The sequence below is a fragment of the Semicossyphus pulcher genome, unplaced genomic scaffold, assembly GCF_022749685.1.
Source record: "Semicossyphus pulcher isolate SPU_LCO1_2020_fin unplaced genomic scaffold, fSemPul1.0.p SCAF_1, whole genome shotgun sequence".
Taxonomy (NCBI): Eukaryota; Metazoa; Chordata; class Actinopteri; order Labriformes; family Labridae; genus Semicossyphus; species Semicossyphus pulcher.
Window position 1 is genome coordinate 5,003,757 of NW_027211603.1, and position 22,835 is coordinate 5,026,591.

General features: G+C 43.2%; 1 protein-coding gene across 1 annotated transcript in view; it reads right to left on the minus strand.

Annotated features, from left to right (window-relative positions):
• The window catches only part of lrp4 (low density lipoprotein receptor-related protein 4), a 130,988-nt gene that overhangs the window by 30,407 nt on the left and 77,746 nt on the right, over positions 1-22,835 (minus strand). The window contains exons 3-10 of the mRNA XM_069657494.1: positions 21,973-22,089; positions 12,066-12,179; positions 11,871-11,987; positions 10,198-10,326; positions 3,700-3,819; positions 3,402-3,527; positions 1,925-2,050; positions 1,203-1,337 (exon numbers count right to left, since the gene is read on the minus strand). Coding sequence (XP_069513595.1) covers positions 1,203-1,337; positions 1,925-2,050; positions 3,402-3,527; positions 3,700-3,819; positions 10,198-10,326; positions 11,871-11,987; positions 12,066-12,179; positions 21,973-22,089 — 984 coding nt within the window. The remainder of the gene's footprint in view (positions 1-1,202; positions 1,338-1,924; positions 2,051-3,401; positions 3,528-3,699; positions 3,820-10,197; positions 10,327-11,870; positions 11,988-12,065; positions 12,180-21,972; positions 22,090-22,835) is intronic.

Sequence of the window (22,835 nt, forward strand, 5' to 3'; positions counted from 1 at the left end):
AAACTTCATACTTTTGAAAAATATGCTGTCCGTTTAATTACCTTGTAAAAATCCCCCCATGGCATCTCCTCCTTCTCCCTCATTAAAAATTCCTCAATCTGCATAGTCCCCGCAAACTATGCAAATTTCTAACTGCCCCCCGTCACGAAAACAGAACATGACTTGTTGAAACGTAGCTAGCTTGAAATGTAGTAATTAGTAGTAGTAGTGAGTTTGCAAATATGACGATGATGGTTACAGCTGGCTCGCACATCGCTGAAGTGGTTGCCATAGGTTAAACATAATGATATGCATAGCGTCGCCCCGTCCATTAAGGGGATTGGCTCCTTAGGTTTGTGACGTCTCAAACCTGCCAATCTGAAAACGTGTTGTTCAGCCTGTCCTTGGTACACTGCAGTTTAAAAGCAGGCAGGCCCAGCCGTGGAGATGACTGCTGATGTTGTCCCTGATATGTCTTGTAGCACATGAAGAACACCACATGGAGATGTTTACAAGGTTACACTGGATTTTCACTGGAGGGGGTCTTTAATTTTGGGTAGGCTGCAGAGCTGCAAAGATTAGCAGATTGATCACTAAGTCGATATAAATACAGATAATTACCTACCATTTTGAGATTTGATTTGATTTCAAAAATGTGAAACAGTCGCTGGTTCCAGCTTTATAAATGTGAGGATTTGCTGCTTTTCCTCATCATTCATGATAGTAATTGAAGAGAGTTTGAGGTTTGAAGTGTTAGCTGGACAGAATAAGCAATCTGAAGTTTTCAGTTTGGGCTCTGGGAAATTATGATTAACATTTTTTTTTTATTATTATTTTTTTTACAATTTTGTGACATTCAAAGGTTGCTTTGATTTGATTCTCCTAAAAGCTTTGATTCACTTGTTCTCTTGTCCTTATCTTATTTATGTCATACATATGTTTCCCATTTCCCATTGCAGGACTTGGAGTCATAAAAGGAGTGAACACATGATCTCCCGAGCTGCAGGAAAGGGTGGCACTGCAGCACAAGGAGAAGCATTTTACAGTAACGTCATATTTAGGAAGTCAGTGAAGCTATCACATGTTCAACACAAGGAAGCAACTGAGCAATTGTCAAAACTGGCAGAGGTCATGAATATTAACACCCTCAGCCTGCTCACTTACAGTCAGACACTCCTGTCAGACACACACGCACACACACACACACGAACACACAGTAGTACCCTGGCAGGCTTTGCCGTCGTCCATCAGCCGGTATCCAGTGTGACAGGTGCACTGGACCAGTCCTCGGACCATCTGACACTTCTGGGAGCAGCCTCCGTTATTCTGGTTACAGTTGCCCTCGCTGGAACGCGGACCTGCACGACGCACAGAAACATGACGGGAACATAAACACGGCGTGCTGATTCAGTAAAATGACATCCGCACACTGTAAGAAGTATCTGAGTCATCCGGTGCTGAAGCCTTGAAATATTTCAGCCTCACAAGCAGCAAGCTCAGTCAAGGCTGAGACATCTCCACAAACACAGCCCAGGTGGTCCTAAAAATGAGTTTGAATAGTCAGGAACAACACTTGGTGCCTCTGAATGATTGTGGTGTCTCTTGGCGTTTACTTTCAATCCTAAAATTCCACTTTCACACAAAACTAAGAAAATAAAACAGCCACAGTGTAGATTTACTGAGCACACGTATTATTCATGTTGACTTTGACAAGCTTTTCTTTTGCAACACTCTCAGGCTGAAAAGTTCAAAATGCAATAGATGTAAATAATGCCATAACTAATACAGTAATAACGCTTATTATATTTGACAGAATTAAAAGATTAATTTATATAAAAACTATTGTATAGCATTGGCTCCTATCACTTGTCGCAAGCTGTCAGTTTTGATATTAAACTTCAAGTTATCAGCCATCCTCCTGTACAGATATTGACATAAAACTCACGGCAGTCGTGGTGTGGGTGCTCGTCTGTCCAGTCTCCGCAGTCGTTGACCTCATTACAGACCTTCCTTTGACCGATGCAGCGTCCGTTGCCACACTGGAACTGATCAGGAGCGCACGGAGGACTTTCTGTGGGCGGAAGTGATGACATAACCCGTGAGACAACAGAGATCTTTCATCAGGAGATAGAGAGTAGGATTAGGATGTGTTAGACATTATATTAATCGGATTCCCGACTGGTTATTTTATGCAAAAGAGTTTCTTTATTTGGCACAATTGTTCTAAATTATGATACATTATATTGTACTGTATATTGTATATGTTGATTGCTGTACTTCATAGTTATGTTAAACATCTTGTATTGCAATTTTGTATGAAGGCTCCAAATAGATAAAGTTTGACTCGATCTAATGTGTGTATAATGTAGTGTAATAAAACTAGTGATGGAATATTTGATCCATATTTTGACCTCTGTCCCACGCACAGCGAGTCTGATCGTAGCAGGATCTCCTCCAGTCCCACTCTGACCTTAAAGGGGGGGTTGTTATGCTAATTTAAAGCTTCATATTTCACTCTGTGATACCTGTGGAGTAGCTTAGCATAATTTACAGTTAAAAAAAAATGGTGCTCTGTGCATGCCCTCATACAGCCTCTGCCTGAAACGACCCTGTCAGATCTGTCCCTTTAAGAGACCCCGCCCCTACAAGCCCACTTAATGTCTTAAAATGTGAATCAGCATAACACCCCTCTTTAACTTGCCAAACTCTAGTTACTAAAACATGACAAAAACAGTTTTAGCCGTTACCTCACCAACATTAATTACAAGATAAAAGGTGTTTTATTTTTGGATTTTTCCATTAACATCTCCTTTTACAACCAGCTGACTCCATCAGTACACGTGACTGTAGTCTCACGAAAGATTCTAGTGTAGCCAGAAACTCCTTCCATGTTAGGCTAAGCTAGAGGAAAATGTACAAATGATGCAGAAGCTTGTTGATGCAAATGTATAGTGATGTTTTCAATGGATTTGATTTGCCTTAAGAATTAAGGTCAGCAAGAAGAATGACGTAACAATTACTGGGGATTGTTGTACGAAGTCGATGCAAATATATTTAATTTGAGGCTGGAAAGTAAAGGGTCATTTCAGGGTTAGAGAAGTTCACGCAAAGTGTCTGGAACTCCTTCACCATCATGGCCCAGGTTACGAGTATACATTTACATTTTCCTCTTTTCTCTGTTGCCTATTAATTGTTCATGTCTATCTCAACATGCAGGCTCCCTTTTTTTCCACCAGCTAACGAACTTCTAAACCGATAAGTCAGTTGTTTGACATCAACTGCTTTTCTCAACAAAATAAAAAAAGGAAAAAGAAAAGTGAGTTTGTCAGCAGAGGAGGGCTGTTCTGAGCTGTTGTCATGACTACAAGTGAAGCTCGTGTTATATTTAGCCTCTGACAACAAGATAACATCCTGAGTCTTACCAGTTTTCTCACAGCCCTCTTCGTCGCTGCGGTCGGAGCAGTCATCCTCGCCGTCGCATCTCCATGACAACCGGACGCAGCGTCCAGTCCCGCAGCGGAACTGGTCAGCCGTGCACATGGACGTGGCTGCACAAAACACATTTTATTTCATCATTCAGAAATCAGGTGAACTTTTGACTGATTGTCAAAGGAAGTCACAGAAAAAGGCAGAAATATAAGTAATTGCATAGAGAAGAGATACAAATGTAACACATATAAAGAGAATTGTTCAGTAATCCTGATAAAGGCAGCAACTCACTGCAGTTCTTCTCGTCTGATTGGTCGTCACAGTCGTACTCGCCGTCACACCTCCAGCCAGCGTTTATGCACATCCCGCTGCTGCACATGAATTCGACTGATCTGCAGGGCTGGTGGGAAGCTATACACACACAAAAACAACACGAAGACACAGCATGACATCAGAAACTTGACATCAGAGTTGTAATTGAACCATTTTTATTGATCTTAAAATCTTAATAGAATCTTAAATCTGTAGTAGGGCTGAACGATTAACCAAACAACTTATCGAAATCACAATACAGCCCAGTGCAAATCGCTAGAGGCGCAATATTTGTTAAAGGTAACGTGTGGGCCTACACGTCATACACAGACCCTGCAAAATCACACCATAATCATTGAAATACGTTTTTCAGTGAAAATTTGAATAAAGTTGTAAAAATTCTCACTCCCTTTAATATCACAAATCATATCGACATTGCAATATAAGTCAAAATAATCGCAATTAGATATTTTTTTCAAAATCTGTAGTAGTTAGTTCATCAATGCTTTTCAGCCAGGGGACTCAAAAGAAGGTCACAACGCGATTATTAATATCCCAACGTAATTAAGAAGTAATAATAAACTAGTATCTTTTAAAGCAGTGGCTCTCATATAGTCCAACCTCAGGACCCATCACCACCTCCTTAACGGCAAATCCCGACCCAAATTTCTGAACATTTTAAACGAAACTTTCAACTATTAAAATTTTAAAAGTGCAAGAAAAATATTCCCTCAACAATTCATTCACAAAGCAGCAAAACTGCAAAATAAATGCAACTACTGTACGGCTCATCAAGTTTCAAGAATGTAACTGTAACTGTAGCTGGGATTACCCAGTCAGTGGAATAAACTACACTACGACTGCACGCACCTCATAAGAAGCCCGTGTCCTTCAAAATAAAAGCGCAGCATAGACATTTGGCCACAAATTGTTTTTTTTAAGACCACATCTGTGACCCATTGAAAACAGCTCTGCGACCCATGAGTTGAGAACCATAGCTTTAGAGGAATAATAAAAGTGTTTATCATCATGTCAACAATGGATAGGGGCGCAGGTTTAGCTCAGTTGGTAGAGCAGGCGCAACGAGTATAGAGGCTGCAGTCCTCGACGCATTGATCGCAGGTTTGATTCCCGGTCTGCCGATCCATTTGGTGCATGTCTTCCCCCACTCTCTACTCCCCACTCCCCTGTCTCTCTTCAGCTGTCCTACACGATATAATAAAGGCAAAAAGCCCAAAGAACAATGTAAAAAAAACAAAAAAAACCCCAAAGAAACAGCGGATAAATATTCTCTGGTTTCGGAATCTAAAATCTGATGATAAAAAAACATAAACACATGATCAACAGCAGATAAAAACAATGATGATGATGAAACTTGAACTGAACATATTTATTCAGAGCTCCTGTGAGGAGTTTTTAGCTTGTTATGAAATGGATTGAAATTAATACAGATGCCTCATTATTTTTAATGCCTGTAACCACTGCCGGGGGGGTACATGTCAGACAAGGCAATTAACTAGGCGCTGCCAAATTGAAAATATTTTTCAAGGCAATGGTTCACAACGAGCGACACGATTGAATGTTCAAAGAAAGCAGGATGAGATTTTTGGTTTAAAAACACCGCGTACACATTTACAGGACAAGATCGGCAGACATAAGAGGCACCACTTTGTATATACATGCGCTCTGCATATAAAGCTGCAGAGATGGGTAAGGAGCTGCAAGTTGCGGTTTTCATTGAAATAAAAATACAAGAAAGAGGTTCACGAGTCCTCTCAGGTCTGGGTCAGGTAGTAGTCAGATGTCTTACAGTATTTCTAATATCCTAATGGATGAGTGCAGATCAGGTCTGATCACTCGTGCATCATGAACATCAAATTCAAAGTGTTTCGTGGGGTTGTTAACAGTGAGGTGCAGGAAATACAGTGTCATGTATCTGCTCTTATAGACTGCGCCTGCTTGTTAACTGGTGGAGAGTTGTGCTGCTGCCAACGTTAGACTCCTCTCTCTATATGGGTCTGTTAGGGGTCAACCACATTTTGGATCCGGTCCATTTATCCTCGAGGTCTATTCAGTTCCTGTCTGCTTCTTTATCTTTCTTTACAAAATAATTAATGCACATGGGTAAGTAGCAAGTTTGCGTCCTCCCTGAACCTCATCTATAAAACGTTCTCCCAACAGTCAAAAAGACGAGAGCAAATATGCAAATGTAGAACCTTTAAACATGAATTGTCTCTGTTTATTTTGGCCGCCTTCTGATCATCTCTGACTGCAGATCATAGCTGTCCCACCTTTCGTTCTCCCACCTCATCTCGACATGTGATCACATCAAAGTGAAGCTCAAACTGGCAGCAGATGAGGACGGAGGTGGACGAGAAGATTAAAGCTGAATCAAACATAAGCATCTTAAATCCGGAGTGAGTGCTTTCTGTGTATCTTTGACACGTTTCCTCCTGACAGCACGAGTCGGCTCCCATCAAAGCTACAGTGGGCGGGAGATAAGGGAGCAACAAAATGACAAGCAAGGGAATGCAAAACGAAAAAAGAGAGAGAGATGTTTTGGAGCTTCAAGCATCCCCGTGCAGCCTTATCAGCTGGGCGAGAGAAGAGAGAGATGATCAAATCAGCAGGTGGCTCTCCCACAGAGAGAGAGATAGAGAGAGAGAGAGACTTAGAGAGGGGCCACAAGAATCAGCGTGGGACGCCGTCGAACACACACTGACGCCCACACACACTCAAATGATTCATCCACACAAACACACACGCACCAACCACGCTCTTTCATCTGCTCAGCTATGAAGCCCAAAGCAGTATCAGTGTTCGCAAGCAGTAACGAGGCATGCAAGTGTTTTTGGATGTGTGTGTGAGTGTGTGTGTGTGTTCACATAGGAAGGAGAGAGAGAGAGAGGCAGAGGCTTCTTCTCTAACAAAGCGCCCTTCATGTGTCTGGAGAGTTGATGCCAAGGAATGCTGTCTGAGGATGGGCTGTCTTACGCCTCTGAGGAATGCCTCCGCCGTGTGTATGTGTGTGTCCACAAACTATCTGTACGTTTCAGGGAAAGCAAAGGCGTTTTTTAAACACCGAGACTGTTAACAGTAAACAATCGAATTCTGAGTAAATTTGGGTAAAAAACAAACAGTTAGAGGACATGAGCTCCAGCTGGTTTCAGTTCATCAGACAGGATGTAGCTTGCTCTTTTAACCTTGTTGGTTTGTGATCCAAAAGTAAACATACAGCGACTCCTGCCATTGCTAAGTGAAAAAGTAAGCAGAGCATTTCATGTGTTTAAGTCACAGACAGAAGCTGTGGGGCTGCATCGTTCGAAGGAGGCGGTCTACGGAGGATGCGTCATTCATAGCCTGCGTAGACCGAACTGAAATGAGACGGTCTGGTCTATGGAGGACTTCCTGTTTGCATCACCTGATGTTTCCCGTCCTTACCCTTGCATCAACAAATACCGCTCCTGTCGCCTAGCAACAGGTAGCTAGCAGACTAACTAGCTAACGTCATGTAACTTTACCTATTATTTTAAAGATTAGAGTTGAAACCGAAAACTTATACATTTAAAAGTTTATTCTTCGGCCGCCATCTAGTTTGAATTGGCGCGCAATTAATCTTGGGACACGTTGGGGCGCACCTGATGGATGCTTCGCAGCTTGTGAAAAGGAGGACGCATTTGTCGGCCGCATCTGAAGGAGCCTCGGGACATGGGATAGCCTACAACGCCGCCGTGGCCTTCAAATATGGCCTTCAAAGGCTGCAGCCCCTGGTTTGGGACACAGCTTTTAGTGACTCCATAAATGCCTCAAACCTATATTCTCTCCTATGTTAGCAGCGGCGACTCAACTGCAAGAAGAAGTCTGATTGATTGGATGTCAGTGAGACAATTAGCCTATTTGATTTATAACCTTAGAAAACATTTTCCAAATGGTCTCAATCACTAGTTTCACGTCTTCTTCGGTGAAGCATGAAGTTGATTTTGTAAATTATAGTCCTGTGTTGAGTTAAGTCCAGAATAAGCATGGCATGTGTGCATGTGTGTTCTGCAAGTACTGATTAACTTGGATCTGATATTTGCCGCAGTGATTTCACTCAAGTATTTCTTGGAAGTTCACGATCTATCTCCTGGCTCTTTTACTACTTCTTTGAAAGCTTTGATGCCAGCAGAACTTTGTCCAAAAAAGACACGTTCAACACCTCAAACGCGGGCCAGCAATTAAAAAACCAAGGTGTGGGAGGAGATGAGAGAGAAACGGAGAGCGGATCAGGCGACTAACATGACCAAAAGATGTCACAAAACCTTGAAGCCGTGCTTATCTGAATGCAGATAAACACATCAAAGAGGGACACCGCTGTGCATGAGTGTGTATGAATGTGTGTGTGTGTGTGAGAGAGAGAGATGGAAATGAGGTGGGCGGTTTTAGACAACGAGCAAATGAAACGAACATGAGAGAAATCAGAGAACGAGGAGGACGATGCTGAAAGATTTGTCAGCAGCGTGCAGCGTGTCTCCGGAGTAAAGAGAGTGAAACATGATAGGGTGTGTTAATCAGGACCACGGCTTCACTCTGTCTGTGTGTGTGTGTGTGTGTGTGTAAAAGATACAGTGAGAGGAAACTAACAGACAGCGTGTTTCCAGTTCTGACAGATGCTGTGGAGCAGCCGCCTACAAACAGCAGCTGTTCCTGAGCTCGACCTGACGGAGGCTGACGGATAAATGTGAAGACGAGACAAAAAAAAAAGAGTTTGAGTGACACTACAGTTGGACACAAAAGTATCGTTCAAAGCACCTAAAACTTTGACTTCTGATGGTAAAATTTGTATTTCACTATTTTATTATATGGCTTTGACTTATAACCTTACTACTCATGCTCTCTTTGGCTTCGTAAAGACAAAGTTGCTGTAATGTAAGCTGATTATTTTTAAATTCCTGTAGCTGCTCCGAACTCTTTTCAGCTTGCCTCTATGTTGTTCTCCAACATTTTGTTGCTCTTGCGGATACATCCAAATACATGTTGTACTGATGTCAACGCCAAAACTGTCAGCAAGGCAGCCTCCTCCTTCTCCTGCATGCTCCACACAGGCGCCACCCTTGGCCTTCACAAAATCACGTATTTCCAGAGGTCGAGAACGAGTCTAACTTGGACAATCTCCTGTTGTGTGTTAGAAGGCAACTCAAGACAATGTCTGGACCTGATTCATCAGACTGCTATGTCTGTTTTGTATCACAAAAACATGAACAGTTAACTGAATATCTGAGGATTTTAGAATGTTTGCCCAAAAAAACACAAGTGATTTGGCGATTTTGACAGCAGGAAGTTTCCCCAGGATCTAGGAACTTTGTGCTTTTCGATAGCAGGAACCAGGGTCTAAATTAATTGATTTACCCCCTGAAAAGTCCCTGCTCTGGGGGTAGTACTTTCCTAAGGTCCAGGAACTTTCAGCGTGGGGCCTGCAGTGCTGAGTCACCCGCCATGTTTAAAAGACTGCGGCTGTAAGCTCACCGGTATCACCGTGCTTTGAGATGGAGAAAAAACAGCACAAGCTGAATCTCCTCCATGCTAATAGGTGAACTGTGGCGTCGCACAAATGATGAAACCGGCGTCACTAGTGTTCTACGTCCTTCATGTGGAAATGCAGACAACAATGGGCCACAGGGAAGTTTTAGTTCCTGGTACTTTTGGCCAAAAAGCACCTAAAGAAGAGACTTTTTCATCACTTTTTGTCCCATTACAAAGTTAGAAATTAATCGATGAATCAATAAAATATTCAACAGGTCAATCAATGATGGAAACACTTGATAGCTGTCATCTAATAACACCTAAGTGTCGGTATAGTCACTCTGGAATGGATTCAGTAGGTTTCACCATTAAAAACTGATGTTGGCCTTAACATAGACCTTCTCTTCAAATGATCCCATACCACACTTTTAAACTCTAGTTGAACTGCTGCAGCCTGCTGCAGGACATGAGCATGACTCGCTATTTTGGGACACATGTGCAACAATGCCATCGGGGTACAATGAGAGGGAGAGAGAAAGAGGCAGAGAAGGAGAAGGAGTAGGGGGGAGAGGGGAGAGGGGAAAGACATCTGCCGGAGGGAGAGAAGAAACTGAACCTTCTTCTATTGGCTATAACTGAAGACTGATCTCCCACAGGAGCTTCATCTTCTTCTCCCGCACAAGATGCTGTTAAGTGAGAGCCAGGAGCGCTGCCATGGATCCTAGAAAATATATGCCTGTTTATCTGTGTGTGAGCAGATTACAGCAGCACACAGTAAGAGTTACACCAGCAGGACGGGCTGGATCCGTTGCTGTAACGGTGAGCTTCATTTTGTTCTTGACTTTTAAAGTTTGCATTTTAAATCCCCGGAGTGAGGAACTTCTGCCCAGTGTAAGTGTAAGGCTGCAGCATGCATTCAGGATTAAGTGTTACTGACTTTAAGATTTTGTCATGCACGAGTAAAATCAGACTTACAGCAGTCTGATTCGTCCGACCAGTCCCCGCAGTCATCGTCTCCGTCACAGTGGTAGATGTCCAGGATACAGCGGCCGTATGCACACTGGAACTCCTCCACGCTGCAGGTGGCTGCCATCACATCTGAGGCTGCACAGAAACACACACGGAGAAACAGACGTGTTCAACAGATGCTGGAGAAGACGTTGCAGCTGTCTGAAGCTCTGTGAAGCTTCAACTCTTTTTCTGCTGAGTCTGTCAGAAAGTACTCATGAAGAGAAGAAGACAAGCTCTATTAAGACAGCGAACGTGTTTACAGGCTCTGAAAGAAACTGGTTCCTGTAACGTCTCTGCTAATATTCAGCTGGTCAGTAATGAGATTTTTCCCCTTCTTGTTGCAATAGTTTGGATCACGACGCTGCAGAACAGAAGGAACAGACTCTCTTGTGAAGGAGCGGACAAATGACATACTGTTCAGATGAGGAAACTTAATTGAATTAAAAAGATTGACCTCAGTTTTAAATGTTGGTATGACTTTTTTATTTTTATTGGATGCGAGGAGGAACAGCTGCTATGAGTCAGGGATTTTCTTTTCAGCCGACTTTTCTGCTGTTTAAAGTGTTGCTGTACACATGTTAGAAAGCCATGTAAAAACACAAAGCAAACATGATTAATTTATTTGACTTTTACAAGGCAACAACAGCAACTAAAGTGCATGTAAACAGACTGATGCAAGGGCCGACACAGCTGAAGGATAAACCGTTTAGCAATGTGCACATGTGCAACAGTCACATCGCAGGACGTGTGATTGTGAAGCAATTTAAGTGAAACACGTCAACCTGCTACTTTATTGTTGCTCGGTGCAAAACGAAAACTCTCATTTTCCATGATTAATCTGCACTAAAAGTCTGTCTGGTATCACATGAGCGCCCTTTATGAGAGCACAAACCGTAAACATGCACGCGACACTGCTGCTGTCACAGATCATGTCCGTGGGATGATCGAGGCAGATGCGAGGTGGCTTTTGATTGCATGTTTTCCCGCTATCAGCGGCACCTCAACCTGGTGTCGGTTAACGCTGAGGCCGAATAATCGGACCGTTCACGGAGCAGATGTGCCGCGCAGTGTTTACTTTAAGTGGCTACTCCTAGCGCACACACGGCGTGACAGGGAGTATAAATATTGTGAGCTTTCTGCTAAAAGAGTTCCCGTCACCAGGCTGATCACGCTGATTAAACATACATTTGATGACAGACCGTTGAAGTAACACAACTGCAGCACACAAGTCTGTTTGTACTTATTTTAGAAAGTGACGTGTCGCTCTTCTTGAACTCTCTCTACTTTTTCATAAGGCTGTGAAGTCTCTCTCCTTTTTTCCAACATCGCGACACCTTGATCTCTATGTTGTCAAAGGACCACGTTAAAAAGTTAAATGCTGGAGGTGTCTTAAAGGCGGTCTCTGAGACGGGTGCTTTAAATTGTTTCCATCCTGGAGAGAATTTTTAATACAAGGTTGACGCTCAGAATCGATGCTGAAACCAAGTACGTCAGAAGACAGCACTAGTGGCTGGATGAACAACAGATTTCGCAGCTGATCCCACGAGACACAACAACCCTGACCTTTTGCAAATCTAACTTGGAGATAAATATAAATGTAAAAAGGGGAATGTTTCCCTGTAGACTGAAAAACTTACGACAGTTTTCCTCGTCTGATCCGTCCTTACAGTCCGTGTCTCCGTCACAGTACCAGTGCTCCGCGATGCAGCTGCCGTCTGTGCAGCGGAACTCCTTATCCGAACATTTCCGCATGTCTGTAAGGAAAAGGAAACAAGTCATTTTATGTGTTAATGACTTTGTGATTACATGTGTGTGTCGGTGCGTGTACCCACCGCACTGTTCGTCACTGTTGTCCCCACAATCATTGTCACCGTCGCAGTGCCAGAGGCTTCTAATACAGTAACCGTTCTGGCAGTGGAACTCGTCCTCCTCACACTCTCGGGGTGCTGCGGGGAGAGACAAAGAAAAATTGATTTTAGAGGTCAAATAATGAAGATTCAAGAAACTAAAGAGCACACACTTTACAAGAATTAGATAAGAGGCAGCCATCTCTGAGCTCTGCTGACATTATATCCACAGCTGCACTGACACCAGGGAAACGCTGACCTTTAATGTCAGGCTCAGAGCAAAGAGCTGAGGAGAAGAAAAAGAGATTTTTCTCTCCGTAAACAAGACGAACTCTCCCGAGGGTGCAGCTCCGGAGCTCAAAGCTCACACACTGAATATCCTGTGGTTCGATCTTAAAATAAAAAAACAACTGATCGCGTTTGACAGCCACTCGAGCGCAGTGAGGAGAAAGGTTAAATAAAATCATACTGACTGTGTGTGTGTGTGTGTGTGTGTGTGTGTGTGGCTGTCACAGTCAATGATAGCAGAAAAACATTTGCTATAATAAAACTTTTATTTATACAGCAGTTTTTAGACTCATCTGACAATTGCGTTACAAAAATACAAGAAAACATACCATCTGAGCGGCAAAGAAGTGTGGTGATTTGTCTCTCAGGGAGAACAAAGGCTGCGGTCAGCTCAAATTAGAGTTGGTTACGACACATGAAAAAAAATGAAGCAAATCGTCCCTGCAAATACCTCAAACCACAACTTAAGTACAGTCCTCAAATCCTTTGTCTATCTGTACGCTCAGTGTGTCCCAAACAGCTGAAAACATAGCATCCTTTTCCACACTCGTCCTCGTTGACCTCATAAGAAGTTTTCTGATTGGTCAGAGACGTTCGTTCGTCGGCTGTAAAGGTCAGGATGCTTCAACCAGAGTGCTTGGTTAATGATCCAACACCTTCTCAAATCCCCTTCCCAAACCTTTCCTACTTTAGGATTTGGGAAATTATATCCAACAACTTCTGTTAGCTCCAAAAAGAAAAATAAGACACTCTTCACTTTAGACAGCGACTGTGCAGTTGCTTTGGGAAGCTGATTGTCTCTCTAACGCTCTTTTGTTTCGTGTGAACAACCAATACATCACACAAGTTTTAACCCTGGGAGACCGCTGTTCTCTTCAAAACCATCTCCTAAATCTGACGTGGGGGATTTTTAAATCTTACCATTATTGTTTCCTAAAATAAACGAAGCAGTTTTGACACCTGGAAGGTGGTTAACGTTATGAAACGCTCTCAGTTTGGTTAGGTTAAGGCACAATCACTACCTGATTTCGTGTTAAAATTACACAAACATGAATGGTGGGATTTCCGTAATCGTAGGTGAAAAAGCTTCTTGACAGAAAGCCCTGAATGCCGACTTTTATTGGCCAATTACGGCACAATATGGTGGGATTAGGGGGTACTTTTTTATATAACACTTTGGCAGTGTGTCTTTTCCCTATCTTGCTGTTTCTGCTTTTACTTTAGCTGGAAGTCCTTCAAATGGTTGATCCTGTGGCATTTTGAGCTCAACTGTGGCTGTTAAAAACTGAAAGAAACATGCAAAGGAGATAGAACAGAAAATACTTCATTGTCTGCTTTTTGCACGCTAAAGGCAAAAATGAGTCTTTGATTTGTGTGTGCAAATATATGCCATATAAAAACACAGGGTAACACATTCACACAAGTTGGTACATACAACATATACATCATAACAAAGAGATGCAATAGAGCTCCTTTAAAGGAGGGCAACAGGTTCTTAATGGTGAATATTAAAGGGGTGTTCAATAAGGTGCTATGTGCAGTATGAGGTCGTAGGCTCAGATACTTTATGGCACCTGGGACAAATGAGTTTCAATCAATATTTTTCTTCACAGGGACTCTGTACCTTTGCCTGAAGGCAGAAGCTGAAGGTGGTGACACTTCGCTTCTTTGCATAATTACTACACATTAACTGTTTACTGCAAGTGCATGTATGTGTTTAATGTGCATTGTGGACTGATAAAACTCTTCTGGATCCCCTGTTCCTTTTCATTTAAACCTCTGAATCCGTCTAATTGATTTATCCACCAAAGCTGAGCTCAAGCAGCTCGTCTATGTCCTAATGAAATACACTGGCTAATGTACATCAGAAAAGGTTGTTTCTGTAGACAGTTAACCTTGAGACTGCAGATAAAAGACACATTTGTCATTCATAGCGCCGGCCCTGAGGACACAGTTAGACTTTCAGCTCGGTGACATTGACACTGTTTCACTTTCAAACCCTTTCATTTCTCCACAGAACTCCTCCACCTTGCTTCTTTAATCACACCACCATTGACAAAACACCGAATGGATTTTCAAAACACGGTGCCCCTTCTACAGTTACCACCGCAATCAATGGTGGAGCCCAGCCACGCTCGCCTGGGGCCCGAGTACACAGGTTTGTCAAGGAGAACCGATGATGGATGGCCCCTGGCAGGAGGTAATCTATAATTTATCACTGCTGTGTGTGAGTGTTAGACGGCTGAGACAAACAGAGAGAGATAAGGGGAGACCGAAGCAGAAGGATGCCCACAGCAGAGAGCGACAGACGAGGAAGGAGATGAAGCTTCTCTTTATCTCAGAGAGATTTTTCATCTTTTCTCAGGTGTGTTGCAGCATCACAGCACGAGTCAGAGCTGCTGGAGAAACACTCCACTTCTAAGACGAGTGACGTGACGCAAGGCCCATGAGCCTGTGTGTGTGTGTGTTGGTGTGTTACTCAGACTGTATGTCAGGAGTGGAGTTAGCCTCTAGGTCTGAAAAGTGAAGCCTATGTGGAAGTGCTGGAAAGGCATTTCTTCCAGTGGCCAGAAGGCGGACGACTACATTGAGGTCCAATTTTATGAAGTCTATAAAAATACTTTGTTGATTTTTCACTTCAGTAAACTTTTTCCTAATGAGTAAACGGTCTTAATTGCTAGATTCAAGTCGTCTTTAAAGTGATAATCTCGAAGAGTTTAATTTAAATAAATGTCTGTTGAGTCACGATCCATCGCCGAATGAGGTAACACAGTGGTTTGAATATGTGGAAAAAAAACCCAAGCGGCGCCCAGTTAGTGACGCGTTTTCCATCAGCCAGCAGTGGTTGGTCTGCCAGAGAGGGTAGGCAGAGCAAAGCGGCTGCTTTTCCGGTCTCTGCAAGTGTTGCGAGTAAACAGTAATCTACTATGGCTGAACAAACAAAGAAAAGATCGATGACTACAGATACAACTTCAACAAGAAGTGAAAATCCAAAGAAGAAGAAACAAATTGGACGCTCAGATGAAGCAAACAGTCTGAAAAGGAAAGCGACCGTCAGCCGGGATGTCTGTCGGGATATCTGAGAAGTGTGCTCCCGCAATTACCGTTTATCACCATAGGTGAAAGAGAACGAAATCTTCCTTTGGGGCAGTAATATTGATAAAGTAGGTATGATTTTGAGGGGTAACGACAATGTGATTGAGACATCACAACTATGGTGACTTGAAAAATGTCTAGTCGAGTCAGTTGTAATGAAAAAGAGTCAGCTGTTTATTATTTTGTCAGTACAGTTTTCTTAAAGCCTATTTTTTGTGCTAACAATAGTCGACAAAATCCTGTCATCCTATAAACATGGTCACTTCTGGCTCCAGATAAACAAAAAACAAGGTGGCGACGACCAATCAACAGTCGTGAGAACAACAGGTGAGGTCGGTGTCCACTACCTATGTCCACTTTTTATATACAGTCTTCACAGTGAAGTCGATGATCTCAGGATGCTCTGACTCTGCACTTTATGTTTTGTTAAGTAAGTACATTTCAGGAAAAGAAGGTTGCATTCCAACATAATTTGGGGAACAGGTATGTTTACATTTGTTTCCATAGCTGGATAACGAAGGGTAAAACAAAACTGTGTGTTTTATGTAAAATGAGGGTGCTGACTCCACCAGCCAGCCTCTTAAATGTAGTCGTGTAGTTGATTTATCATCCACACTGACCTCCCCTCACCCGTAATGCCCTCCCCTCCCCTGAAAAAGAAAACCACAAAAGCCCTGCCTCGGATCCGAATGAAAATTTAATTTAACCCACATTATTGACAAATGCACTCATTTAATCTATTATTCAACTTGTAAGAAATAATTGATTTTCTCCCTCGCTCCGTCTGTCCCATGCCCCCCTCTCCCCTCCCATGAGCGAGGTAAACAGAGGGAGGTCGGAGGTCAACAAGCCCCGAAGATGCTCATCATTCAAACGGCAGCCAAACGTCAAAGGGCAAAGGGCGCTGGGAGTCATTACCAGGCTCCCTGCATGTGTTTGTGGTGGAACGGTGTCATGTTTTTTTTTTCCACCGCCTGTGAAATATATTTTAAAGTTCAAGTATTCAAAGTGTTCATGCACACACACACACACACACACACACACACACACACACCCACAGCGAGACACACCTCAGTCTCCGTATTTGTCTGAAAGTCTTGACAACCTCTTCTGTTCCAGCCGAGCGTGGAGGATTGTCTCCCTGTCTCTAAATAATGAAATAAAAACTACAGCAGCGCAGGGAGAAACAAAATATATCGGGAGGTGAAAGACAGACGGGGTAAAGAAATGAAGAGAAAGAAAGAAGCATGAAATAATAAGTAGTTTGGGGAACAGGAGGTGGAGGGAAATTTACTGGGCATGAAGATGAAAAATTCATAGCCGGGCTGGCAGCAGACAGACCCCCCATCAGGAAGTGATTCAATGTCTGGCTGCCGATACAGTATGTGGGTCAACAGAGGAGGAGGAGGAGAAACCTCTGGATAACGGACAGATAGGAGAAATTATTCAGGAGAGAACACACACACACACACACACACACACACACACACACACACACACACACACACACACACACACACACACACACACACACACACACACACACACACACACACACACACACACACACACACACACACACACCGCATGAAGTCTTACTAAAAACAACAAATGTCAAGAACGGGTGTATTTGCTGTCGGGTGTTGAACCTGCATCATGAACGTAGTTGTTTACACACTTCTCTATGCACTACGTGCGTTACTGGAGGATACCTCTAGAGGGCACACCAGAGAGCTCAGGCCATATGCAATTACTGGATGTGTGGGATGTAAACAAAGCCGCTTTCCCACTGGTCAAAAAACACGCTAACATCTGCTTTTTTACTCAGTGGGAAAGGCTACAATCGGCATTCAGACCAGAGTCAAATGACTCTGCAGTAGACGCGGGTAATTATCGCTTCGGCTCCGATAGGCATTGATGTCAACACGCTAATCTCCGCCCCCTTTCCAGCACGATGCTATGCTCCAATAGTAACTTATGCGACTCCTTGTCATCTCAGCAACAAATTCCGCCCGCCTCCGTCCAAGCAGCGCTCGAACATCATATCAAATTTGTCGGTGCCGAGTTTGATACACAGACTGAATGAGTAATAGATACAATAAAGACATAACCACCGTTTCGGGCGTGTTTGTGCCGTCAGACAGTGACGCAGCAGCAAAGAGACCGGCAGGAGTATACTCCACTGGCAATGGGAAAAGAGGCAGTTGACATCTATATGCGGGTCTATCGTGGGTCTGAAAAACCTGCGTCAACGCGCTAATTTCCATTAAGTTCATTCTGAGCTCACAGCAGAAAAAGCGTCTGCACCGGCCCCACTCCGTTTCTCCAACATGTTCCTCCATGCATGGACGAAAAGGTCCGATTCCTGTTTCCAGTTAGTTTTGCAGGTTTCCACGTCGACTTCTAAAATGGAACTTTTCTTTCGCCAGCTGTTTTGACAGGCATGTTTGTCGCTGTGCAGTGGCAATACCACATCATACAGGACTTGGTTTTTCAGCTTGTCTTCAGAACTTTCTGCCACTGTTGTCCCTGCTGCTGTCACATCCCCTCTGCCTGTACACTGCCCAGACCGTTCATGTGGATACTGAAACTTGCGTATGCATAGAGTACATTTTTGAGGACGTGCACAGCCGACGCTCCAAACAAACGCAGGGAATGGAGCAGCCATCATGCGCATGCACACGCGCAGTTAAAAGCAAGCATATCTCCGTCTTCAGTTGATCTCGACGTTTAGCAGAGACAATATTCAGCTGAAGCCAGGCTGCGAGTGCATACACAGTCATCGGAAAGACACTCGTGGGACAGACTAAAGCAGAATGGGGTTATGTTACTGAGGCAAACGTGCAGGAAAACAAACACTTTTCAAATGGGTTGCAGATGTGATTAATCTTTGCAAGTCATTTGCAAGCTTACTTATGAAGCTATACTTAATAAATCCACAGAGATTAGATCAAAAGGGAGAGGGACTAACAAGTGATGAAATAAGAGGAAGAACTCTGGTCATGTGTCAGATTAATCTTCAACATCCCACATTAGCTCTCGCTTCTGCAACTGAAAGCAGCCCGTCAAACCGGCTCAGAAATAAGTTTAGAACAAATAATCCGAGCTGTCGTGACCCAGATAAAGGGGAAGGGGCTATTGGATCAACAAAACAAACAATTATAGATGTTGAAATGATGCAATAAGTTGGTGATTGACAATCCTTTAAACTGAAGTTATTTCCGACTGGAATGTGCAGAGTGGAAAAACAGACCCTGTACGGATCTAGAGATAAAAGTCCGTCACTAAAAGGACGCCGTCTGACTCTTTCTGCCATGTGCTGTCTCCATCAGGAACATGTCGCACCCTGAAACTATTCCTGTCCGTGCACACGGAGTGTTATGTGTGATTAAACTGAGTCACCAAACTGACAGCCACGGTGTGATGGAAAGAGAAGCCTGCAGTTTGTACGTCTACATATATCAGACTGCACGTATGGAGCCTTCTGAGTCAACACGGGTAAACAAAGAGGCTGAAAAGTACATGATGTGTTCACAGAATCCGACCTCTAACTCCGCCCTGACTCATGGAACAACACACACGTGCACTTCTACACTTGTGAGGACCTTGTTGTTGATATGATGCGTTCCTCATACTAACAACCAAAAGCTGAACCTAAACTTAACCTAAACCTAATTCTAGCATAGCAGTTCACTAGTTTAGTCAGACATTAGATACCAGCTTAAAGTACTTATCAAGCTTTGATACTTGGAGCCACATTGCAGTGGATTCTACACTGTACAATGTCGGATTTTCTTTAGACCCTATCTGCCTGGTAAACGGCCACATTTTTCAAGCTTAATACCAGCGCACTTTCGTTAATGAAAATAATGACGGAAAACGATCTTTTTTTCTAACGACGAGACGTTGACGATGCTAAAAATGGATGGTTGATAATAGAAACTCTGACGACACGTATGTGTGGTTTTCGTTTACGAGACGAGACTGGACTAAAATGTTAGTGATGGACTGTCAGACATTTATAAATCCATGATTTATATATATTTCCCCCACTGTTTGTTTAATCTGTCTGTCAAAATACAGTACAAGCAGTTCATTCCTATAACTGGGAAACCCAGTTAGTGATAACAGATATCACAAAGGTGGTTATGAACTTTGCCCTTTAACCCAGACTTCCTGCTTTAGGCCCTGTGCGCCCCGAAAAAGGCGTGCACAGGGCGCACACAGAAAGGAGTGCTCATCGGCTGTCTGCTTCAGTCAGTAATCTAAAGTAATCTTTAGATGCTGTGTCCTCGTCGTTCATTTACTAGTTCATTTAAGGTGTTTATTTTACCTGAAGCAAAGGTTAAAACGAGAAGAGGAAACTAGAAGGGGGGTCATATTTTGACTTAAAGTAATGACTTATGTTCCGAATTTCCCTGCAGGGATTATAATAACTTTATTAAGATAAATTGATTATTATAGTATTTCTGATCCTGATAAAATGTGATGCATTTTTATTGACTGAAACTAGACTAAAGGGTAAAAAAGACTAAAATGTGACTAAAACTAATCGGCCTTTCCATCTGCAGACTAAATAAAATAGCTGCCAAAATTAACACTGCTTAACACGTACAGTTTTGTCACACGTAGCAGTCCAAATCAGAGTTACTGCACCTTCCTGAGAGCAACAGTATTTTTCATTTTGTGAAAAGAACATGAAGGTGGAAAAAAATGGAGGCTAAACGGCTGAAAAGCTGTCATTGCTGCGGAATCTACATTAACCCTCGCTGAATAGACGGTGGTCCCATTTCCTGACTGGGAAAGTCGTTCTGTTCTGAGTTTTAATATGGAAACAATGTGGACACTATGGAGTATTTTATTGTATCTTATTGCTCAGAGATAACGAGGACAGTTTTCTACGTGGGCGGCAAGTGACGGTTACAATGGAATAACATGTTACAAAAAATAGCTCTGCGTTTCCAAGGATACACAGTACAATAAATAATAATTAAATACAACTTCTGACCATCAAACCAACATTTACTTATGTCTGCCATCTTTTAAAAATTTGCCGCCAACGCTACACGGCTGAGTTTCCCTTGAACACAAACGGCTCTAAACATGTAACACAGAAAAACAAGCTGATTTAGATCATTTTGATGAAGCGGCCACAACAATAACAGCGGAGGTAAGTAAAGATCCAGACTGAAACCAGCCGTGCATTTAAACCATAGACTGTATAAATAATGGACGTAGCCACCGGGGCGTCACCCATTGGTTTCTCGACTGCGTAAATAAAGCCGGGATACGGCCGCCGCCATGTTGGTTTTCTAGAGCCTGAAGTGACCAAATGTGGTGAACGACACGCAACGGGAAACTTAAAATAACCGGTCCTTTCATCACTACAATCCACCGTAATCTCTTCGGGGAAAAGCCAACAACTTCTGACTCCTATATGCTGGATTAAATAGGCTAACAAGCCCCGTGTGACGAGCACAGTGTACCTGCTACTTAGTGCAAAAATATATCAATAAAATAACACGAGCATTTAACTCACAGAAAAGCAGACTTCTTGCTCGGCCATAAAGTTCCATAAATCCCACAGAGAGAGAGACGGATTATTTGTCCAACTTTTGAGAGGAAAAATCCCCACAAGTTTACAACAACACAAACAGTTCAGTGACTGTGTGTCTGTGTTGACGTCTAGCAGACAGCCAGCAGTATCCACCTGTCAGTCAAGTGAGCCGGCCCCTATGATTTACGGTTTAATATAATTAAACTATTTATAACAAGGCTTTTGTACCCGGCTGTAAACATGTTTATTTCAGCCGTAATGTTATTCATTTCTTGGCTTTTGGAGCCAGCCTCCACTTCCGCATTGGCTTCATTTTTCAACACCGGAGGTCGTCGCTTCATTTAAACTTTAAACAGTGCAGGGGGCTTCGTGGGTCGGGACAGGTTCGATTTTCTTCATGCATGTCTCAGCGGTGTTTTGCTAAAGCCCTCCGTGTTGACACCCCAGCTCATCGAAAGACTGCACACACACCCACAAACATGTCTCCTCAGCACTCAGCCATTCATAGATACATAAACGGCCTGCAGAAATAGACACACTCGCTTCACCCTCTGCAGGCCACATTCTGCCTGGCAAGCAGCTGAGGACACTTTTGAGAAAACACGAACACACGCAAGCACGCACACACAAAAATCATAAGAAGAACAGGCTAAACTGAGGTCAAAGGTCAGAGAATGTCTTGTGTGCTGACCGTGGGAGTGCTGACTTCTCACTGATGCGTGTGTGTGCGCGTGTTTTTGAGTGTGACAGCAAGTCTACTCCTTCAGACTGAAAAACAAACACCTCACTGCACATGGCTGCCTCGAACATCTGTCCACTTTAATAACTCGTCCCCCTGAGCCTGACAGAGCAGGTCGACACTGTGTGTGTGTTGTGCGACGACGCATATCAATGTGACTGCCACTGTTTGTTTGTGTGTTTGTCTTGACAAGAGAGAGGAAGTGTACTCACGACAGTCCTGTTCGTCCGAGTCGTCCTCGCAGTCGTTGTCTCCGTCACACACCCAGGAGCGGCGGATGCATTTGCCGTTGTCGCAGTGGAAGTCCAGCGGCGAGCAGGTGGGAAGCACTGCAAACAAACAAGGCAGGATGACAAGTCTGTTAGCAGGAACAAACAAACAAACAAAATGTCAGGCTGAAAAAGAGCAGGGGAGAGTTGGCCATTTTAAAGAAGTGGCCTACAGGTTAAAAATCGGTGCTTTTCTGTCATTTTTGGCCTCACTTTATTCTCATGAATTGTATTTCCCTGGGGCGCCACAGTGGCACAGTGGTTAGAGGTGTTTGCATGTTCTCCCCGTGCATGCGTGGGTTCCCTACGGGTACTTCTGCTTCCTCCCACAGTCCAAAGACATGCTCGTTAGGCTCATTGGTGACTCTAAAATTGCCCGTAGATGTGAGTGTGAGCGTGAAAGGTTGTCTGTGTCTATGTGTCAGCCATGTGATTGACTGGCGATCAGTCCAGGTGTAACCCCGCCTCTCGCCCAACGACAGCTGGGATAGGCTCCAGCCCCCGGCAACCCTGAACAGGATAAGCCGTAAAGATAATGCATGGATGTATTTCCCTGCAAGACTCCGACTCAGTAATATTATATCTCTGAATGTTTTAAATCTATTGATAACTTTTCTAATAAAAAGAGGCCACATAAAATGTCACATTAAACATAAAAATAATCTTAAAACTTTTTATCTTGTGACCTCTTATCAGCCTTTTGTTCCAACCAATTACAAATAATCTCTGTGATATCTGAGTCAAGATAAATGTGAGTGATGTTACGTAACTCGGCCCCGATGCTTTTATTGAAAAAGTTGGATTAT